Source organism: Xylaria bambusicola, assembly GCF_022495145.1.
Source record: "Xylaria bambusicola strain CBS 139988 unplaced genomic scaffold F5B22scaffold_4, whole genome shotgun sequence".
NCBI lineage: Eukaryota > Fungi > Ascomycota > Sordariomycetes > Xylariales > Xylariaceae > Xylaria > Xylaria bambusicola.
In genome coordinates, this window is record NW_025953557.1 from 712,448 (window position 1) to 720,788 (window position 8,341).

The following is an 8,341-nucleotide window of genomic DNA, read 5'->3' on the forward strand; positions in this document are numbered from 1 at the left end:
TGATGTCTGTTGGCTAGAGTGTTTGTTCCCTTCATCGTTATCCGACCATCCAGGGCTCCTGATTGACTCCCTCTCCTCAAGCAAGTCCTTCTCTAGTTTAAATCTTCATTTCATGCTTCAGTGAAGCGATGTGCCAGGTTACCACAGCCCCATCAATGGATTGGCTTTACAACGACACCAGCGCCCGCTCCCAGATCGGTAACACAGTCGTTGCGATACAGGCAGCAAAAGCAGTTAATTATAGGGAATCCAATGCCAACCCCTCAAGTATTCACCGAAATCAGAAACACCATGATTGCTAGTTCCCTGCACCAACGATCAAAACATTTCATCATTAAGCATGCATGATTTGGAATATTTCGAAGAGGAAGTGATCGTTGTTACGCAGCTCCGCGTGATGGGTTGGAAAGTGTTTCTATTCTAGTTCGTGGTTGGGCACGAGGGTCCTATCAAACGAAAACTATAGGCGGGCTGAGCAAGTGCCAGCAGCTAGCCGACATGAAGATGAAGCCCTATTGCTTCCGAACCTGATAACCCATTTGTGTTCTCGGCCTGATCACATAGCCTTTCGAAGTATCTTGCTGAATCTCCTTTCACTGTTTTCTCTCTCGGAAAAGATTGAACCGGCCTTGAGTTAAGTAGTACCATTTTGTACAAGTATGCAAAGCTGTTCCCATCTTCCCACGTACATATCAACCTATCTATCTACCTTCAGTTCATCTCCATTCCCATAACTCTTCGCCGTGTGCTCTCTCCCCCAAGTGCTTTGTCCCGGATGGCGCCCGTTAGTTCCGACGGCAGACGTACTGCAGGAGGGGGCTGCGGTAAGCGCAGGAAAGCCACTACTATTGGGCCCCCGTGAACCGTTGCAGCACTCAAAGGCCCCAATATTGGACACAAATGGCAAACTCGCTCGGCGGCGCGATTTCTCAGGCCATCATTAGCTAAATTGCTATTTACCGCATCATCGAGCCTTGGGCTAACTTGTCGACGCTGGAAACCTTTCACTTTAAACCAATGGCCACACACCCACAGTTTTTCCATCCCACCTGCGGTGGCCTTGAGCCTCACACGCGCACAGGCAACGGCTCTGCTGCCCTCGTTGGTTCTATCGGCTTCGTATAGCCTTGGGGTCCGTCGTCACTCTCCTATACACATATAAACTGCAACTGCTCCCAGGAACGACACCATGGGTCTAGCATCTAATCACCTCTCCCGTCACTATTCGGCTTCTTAAATGTGCATAGAGGCATATGAAAAGTCGATGACATGGCGACGGTTTCTAAACATGACACTATATACCTGGAGGCCATTCGCCGGAGGATACCCCGTCTCCCTGATGAAGAAAGACAGTTGTACTTGGATGGGCCAAGCCGTCATTTTTACGATACTGAAGACCTTAGTTAGTTTCTTCTCTACATCCAGGCAACCTCGTGCGTCAAGTTTGTCTAAGGCTAATGCGAACTAGAGTCACTTACACCTAAAGGATTTCCGTCCATGGCGGTTGGACAAACATACGCTCCTAACACCGCGACCTTTCGAACCTTCGAAAATCTTGACTGGAAACTACTACATTTCTACGAAACGAAGATCACTTTTCTAGAAAACAGGCTCTATGACCTTGACGTTGCAGAGGATAGAATGATGGGGGGGTCCCAGAGAGGTCGGTTGCCGTTCAACAAGGAGACTTTTATGGATTGCAACTTCACAGGCTCTGATCCTCCCTCCATACCTGAAGCACTCGGAACGAACGGATATGTGTCTCAAGATGAGTTCACTGATACGCGAGAAAGAATCTTTACAAACATCGAGTTTCTCCGAAAAAAGCATCGTATGACCTCAAACCTATGTGCAGAATCTCGGCAGCAGAGTTAATTTTAAACCATTAGGAGAGCTAATATGCTGGATCGAAAAATGTAAAAGATTCCCCCGAGTCGGTAAGGAAGCTTATCAACAGCTATTCACAATGGCTCGAGAATACCACGGGCTTGACAACGAAGCCCTCGTTCATTTGCGGGCCATCGATGAGATGGCATATGTTGGGATTGATCCCATTGAACTGTGGATCCGAAATGTACAGCTTGCGGCGAACCCCTTGATCGAGGTAAGTATTTACAATTGCACCAGCACTGATACATCTACATGATCACACTGCCTCGGCTATAAAACCACCCACGTTGAATTATCCGAGGACAACACTATTTCAGTGATGCTAACATGCTTACCTACCGTTTACAGAAGATAATTCCTTGGCTTCCTACAAAGAAGGTTCTGCCCGAACACGACAGTTCCCAAGAATACGATGGAATAGGGACACATGGCTTTAAAGTTCTTCGCAAGGCTCTCGTGGTCTTGTTCGGCCTATCGTCGGTGCTTGTGCCTGCTGGTCTCCTGTATCTAGGGGAACTCAGTAAGGCACTTGCTTTTGGGGTTGTGGCGGGATTTGGCGCCCTTTTTGCGCTTGGTACGATCCTTGTCGAGCAGCGCATCGGCCATATGGTTGTCATCATCGTTGCATATCTGGCTGTGCTGGCCACGTTCTTGTCAAACATGCCTCAAAATTAAATGGACTACCTAGATGTTATATCCGTGGTTTGCGGAAGGGATGGCGGATGGACTTTTGTCATTGATTGGCTTTCGTTTCCTTCTACTGCACTACACTACGTACACAAAAAGTTTCCGAAGGGCTTTCTATAATGTAAATTACAGCATAGTTGTTTGCGCTTGTTTGCTATATAATCATACCATCAAATTACCAGGTAGTACCCCTTTTCCCATGGTGTGTATCACATGCCAACATATGGGCCGCGATAGATGCATGCAATACTGGGAACCTGCATGGACCCCAGCCGCAATCCCTAGATAGGTAGGTATCTATGTATATACAGGGTATATACATGTAGGCATTATCTCAAGTGACCACCTGCTTACCTAACCCTACTGGTATGTAAGTACCGGTACCAGGTAGGGTGTGGGTTAGGTGCTCACTCAGGCCACATGCATGGTGGCTTTCTGCTGCTGTACAGTTATTCACTGTAGGTAATTATTACTGTAGGCGATGTGGCCCCGGTGTACAGGGGTCAGCTACGCTACCCTACAGACACTTTTTTAGAGCTTGTTGGCAAGTGGGACCTCTTTAACCATTATCATGAGCTACCATTCTTCGACTACCTACCCATAGCTTAGTTGATACGTAGTCGCGTATCCCCCTATTTTAATCGGTTGTCTGAGTTAGTTGTATTCCATCGAATCTCCTTTCGCTTGCTCCATTTGTAGCTGTATAATATCGCTGCCGACACAGCCTTGCTACCTGTTCTCCTGCTGGACGACCGAGCATCTGCTGAAACGACGCTGAAGACGGAGCTCCTTACGCGTATCGCAACGGCGACTATCCTCGACGATGCCCTCGCTATGGACCCAACAAATACCATAACTCCCACGCGATTGCTTGAGACAGCACAGATAATACCCATTGCGAAGTTGTGTCCTGATCTTCCAGATCCAAGCACAAAGGCTGTAGGCGGTGTAGTCACCATCACCTGGCCATACAACAAAGTCAAAGGCACATTTGCATTCAATCTTGCTGAGCCCGACTTTCGTCTCCGTCGTAATAAGGGCCAGGTCAGAATAGATTTTACAGGAAAAGCTGCCGAGGCTGTTGGAGACTCTGGACTAGGTGGCAATGATGAGATTCTCCTAAGCTTAGAGGGCGCCGCCTGGGAAGCTGAGGATGTAGATAGGCGACGGAGTCTCCCGGGGTCAGATCTGGGATGGAGACTGGTATTCTGCGGGCGGTTAACTCTCAGGATAAAACGAGCCGAGACTGGCGAGACAGATCTCATTACTGTTGACGAACGCTCAGACGAACGCCCCGATGAAACCCGAACAGCGTCAGATCAGATTCCCATTCAGCCATCTGCCCTGATTAGATCACCATCACCGGTTGTTCCTCTTTCCCCAGTTCTACAGACGCCCATAGCACAGGGGACGAATACTACTAAATCCAATGAAATCGAGTTCGCCTCCCCTGCATTTATCAAGAGGGCTAGAATGTCATATGGAGCATTGTTCGAAGGTGGGTTCGATATCTTCCAGGAAGACAGCAATTCGAAGTGGAAGGGACCTAAGCGAACACGCTTTGGTCAGGATGGCAGCTCCTGGCGATATGCTAGCCGCTCACCTAGCCCTGATCTCGCTGCCGCGTCTCCAAAGAGTACTGATGAACAGCTTGGCTCCCCAGCTAGGGCCGTTTATTCGTCAAGAGAGATATACATGGTCAATGAAGGAAGTCAGACTACAGAGGTAGATCAGCCCTCACCTCAGCCTATTAAGACTGGTCCAGATACGCAAGTCGATGAAACGGCGCCAAAAGCCGCTATACTGGAAGATGTACCAGTCAATATACCTTCCAGCTCTATGGGCAAGAGGACGCAAACGCCACCATTGCACGACTGGCTCCCAGAACCAACTGGCTTGAATCCGTCTATGCCCAATCCTCACGGTGTCGCACCTCCCGAACCGGGAGTGCCCTTTCCCCTTTCTGATTCCCATTCTGATCAGCAACCTATTCCTTCTAGTTACGATTTGGCCGGCAATCCGTGGAGTATCGGTTTGGCGCCACCAGCTTTTGAACCACAGGAACATTTGTCTTCGTCCTTTCGACATGGATCTTTCCCCTCTTCAGATGTTGATAATATTGAGGCTAGTCACCAGTCCATCCCGTTCGGCGAGGTTCAAGAGCCGGTGGATCATGCTGTAATGTACTCAGCCGAGCAAACCCCTTCAGGGACTAACTACCCACCGCTTGACCCCAATGAAGATGCAACCCCCCAAAGCGTTCACGATGAAGCTCTGACCAATTACCCCACGTCTTACTTGGAGGGCGATGGTCTGTCTGAGCATGGCCAAATGATGGAAGGACAACCACCTCATGCCGTAGTAGCTGAATTGAGACCAAATTCCTGGGCCACGATCAACCAAAGCTACAAGGCCACTACTGCAGCCCCTACAGACCGTCTTGGAAGTAGAAATGGTAGCACACCAGAACAGGCCTTTGTTATCGAAGAGAGTGACACGGGTTCTGATTCCGAGCCTGAACCGATGGCGGTGGAGGATACTGTGAACAGTGGTCGTGCCTATACCCTAGGCATGTATGAGGATGCGGAAGCTGAAGATGAGGTTGATGCACAGTACTCTGATGATGATGAGCCTGAGTACGATGCGGAGGAAATGGGTGGCGATTATGATACCAGAAATTATGAGCAACCCGGCGACGATGACGAAGGTAGTCTTGACGAAGATCTTCAACCTCCGCCTTTGGAGTCCGAGTTTGATGACGGCGCGAGCTGGGATGAAGAGGAACAAGAAGAGTTCCTCGATGAGGAGAACGAAGGTGAATATGAGACGGATGAGGACATACCCAAATCTAGCCCTCAGCCTGCGGTACGAGCCAACCCTATGGTTATTGATTTAATCTCCTCTTCGGAAGACGAAAGTGAAGATGGCGATGAATACGATGGCGGTGACACTAATAAAAGCAATGAACGATCCAGCGCTCACATTGATTCCAGGGTAGTTCCCGACCACCAGCAAACGAACTTAGAGGATGAACCTCGACAAGTCCGCTTTGGTGATGAGGAAGCCGAGATCATTTCACAAGCATCCGTGTCTGAGGCTCCGAATTCCTCTGACGCCAGTCAGGATGGTGAGGAATGCACGAGTATTCATGAAGAAGGGGATCGGGAACTCAAGTTCTCTAGAAGCGATGCGAACCAGCCAATAGGTCTCGAACTCGGACCTGAGCTTGAAGCTGGCCCTGAGGATATTGTAGTGTTTGGTGAGATGCAGGGTCATATTGTTACATCGTATGGCCAAACTGTGCACAAGGAAATTTCGGAGAACCCCTCTGTGCCTCTCTCAGCAGCTGATGGTCTCGAAATACTGAGCCGCACGGTTAATAAAGAGTCGGATGCTCGCAATGATAGATTATCTGCCGAGCCGACTGTTGAAAATATTGGCGCTGAGCAGCCAGCAGCCCTGTCACGTGATGAAACTGATATACAACTGCTACCTCAGGATTTATCAGCGGTTGAAGAGATAGCAGAGGAACATCCAACGCAAAGCCGCAGTGTGCATGAAGCCGATTTATTACCATTTCCCAAACCAGACACTACGCACCCTCCCATCACCAACGACAAATATCCTGCAGCGACTGCTTCATCCCCATCTCCCTCGAATCAGGCGCTTCCACCACGCATCGAAGATAATAGATTTACAGTTGAAGGGAGGACAGCGACCTCGACAGCTGAGCTGGTTACTACGCAGTTCCCCACTGTAGTAAATACACAAACTACAGATACCACACTAAATGCTTCTATAAGCACTTCCGCAAACATTGGAGAATCATTCGAGTCGTACACGACCGTTGAGCAACAACAATACCAGACGAGGGAGAGCTCAATTGATAAAGAGTCACCCAAAAACCTTGTGCAGATGGACAACAAGATGAGTACGGGTGAAGACAGCATTGAGCAAGAAAGCCAGAATGCCCCAATCATAGAGCCTCAACAGCTGTATTCTTCGGGCAAATCATCTACTACCTCTTCCCCAGCACGCAGCTTTCAGACTCAAGTTGATAACACAGAGGTTGGTTTGTCCGACAGCGTAGAGGAAACAAAGCATGAGCCTCAAATCCTCCGGAGACTATCTTCCCAGAGTCGTGCAGATGCATCAGATGCTAGCGGACCTTTTACATCGCACATGGATGTTGATGAGGAACTTCAAGCCAGTATTCTAGAAGATTTCCAATTGGAAAATCAGTCCGATTATGAAGACGGGCAAGACGATGATGAGGAATCTTTTCGGATTGATATGAGTGATGCATACACTGGTCCTAACGAAGAACACCAAGCAGATACTGCATCCTCACCGCATGAGAATACACCAGCCAAGCAACTGGCCGAGGATATATCTGCACAACTAAAGCGAAACTTCATGGCAAATAGCGATAGTTCTGGAGAAGAATCCGATGCATCGACTCGGAACGATTCGAGTGTGCATCTAGCGCGGGTACTTAATGCTTCTAAGAGAAGAAAGAGGAAACGCGCCGCATCCACGGATTCATATCGTCCAAGCAAAAGATTATTTGACTCTTATCGCAGCCGAACACCCGAAACTGATGATTCAAGCATATTACTTGCAAGGGCTTCCCTTGCAAGCCACACGCCAAGGTCTGAGGAGGATAGCTACTCTATGACAGCTGCCAAACTGCAGCTAGCCCGCCATCTCCGTGACGAGCTTCCGGATTGTACATCCCTAAAGGTTTTGCGTCAACACCTTACGAAATCACTTGATGTGATTGCAGTTGCAGTTATGCAACCTCCAGATCCACAGCGAGCCAAAGGCGGTCCTAGAGAATTCATGATGTCGTTCACGGTCGCAGACCACTCTATTGGACCTTACGCGGTCGCCGAGGCGTTGATTTATCGGCCCCACAAGGATACACTTCCCGTAGTCCGATATGGCGACATTGTTTTGCTTCGAAATTTCAGTGTTGTCTCTCTAGCGAACAAAGGTTTCGGATTACGGTCGAACGAGAGCTCCAGCTGGGCTGTTTTCGATTACGAGGGTGAACCGCCGCAGATTAGAGGCCCACCTGTCGAGTATAGCGAGAGAGAGACGCTGTATGTTAGTTACCTACGAGAATGGTTTGGACTTCTAGACGTCAAAGCGCGGGAGAAGTTGGAAACGGCGAATAAAAAAATAATCAATTCAGGAAAAACCTAATTGATACGAGACCATGCCAAATACGACCAGAAATAGCAGCGATTCACGACGGAACTGATTTTCATATGATGCTAATATCTCATATCCATATATCCACACGACATGATGAGAAGATACCAGGCCTTCACAGGTCATATAAAGGGTCAGCGCTATCGGACTAAAATAGATAAAAAATCATTACATTTTTTTAATACTATCATATCTTACTCTCGTCGTGATTTTCCAATAGCGAATAATTACTTAATGCACACTTGACATCTCCCCAAGTGCGTCACTTAGCAACCTATTGAAAAACCAGGGTGGGTATGGATGACTCGATAGGTGCTTAGAGCCTACCATTCACCTAACCTTTTCCAAGGCCATCATCAGGATGAAACACTTAGCGGGTTACGGTGCGACTCTTCTGAAAGATGTGTACCTTGTTATAACGCGATTTTTTTTTTTTTTTGACATTTATCTAAAAGAAAAATTGGGGGGGAAAGGGGGGGGGGGGGGGGGGGTGGGTTGAGTAATGTATCAAAGGATAAAGGGCGGGACACATTGTATTTAAGGGGGA

At 48.3% G+C, this 8,341-nt stretch overlaps 2 protein-coding genes across 2 annotated transcripts; both read left to right on the forward strand.

The window, feature by feature from the left end:
* Positions 1-1,157: 1,157 nt before the first annotated feature.
* F5B22DRAFT_344848 (uncharacterized protein) lies at positions 1,158-2,652 on the forward strand. The gene is made up of 4 exons (XM_047970928.1): positions 1,158-1,402; positions 1,469-1,831; positions 1,890-2,104; positions 2,239-2,652. The coding sequence occupies exons 1-4, from the start codon at positions 1,270-1,272 to the stop codon at positions 2,563-2,565; spliced, it is 1,038 nt and encodes a 345-aa protein (XP_047834870.1). The 5' UTR covers positions 1,158-1,269; the 3' UTR covers positions 2,566-2,652.
* Positions 2,653-3,125: 473 nt separating this feature from the next.
* F5B22DRAFT_590241 (uncharacterized protein) lies at positions 3,126-8,219 on the forward strand. Its single transcript, XM_047973790.1, has one exon. The coding sequence runs from the start codon at positions 3,412-3,414 to the stop codon at positions 7,783-7,785; it is 4,374 nt and encodes a 1,457-aa protein (XP_047834871.1). The 5' UTR covers positions 3,126-3,411; the 3' UTR covers positions 7,786-8,219.
* Positions 8,220-8,341: the final 122 nt, after the last annotated feature.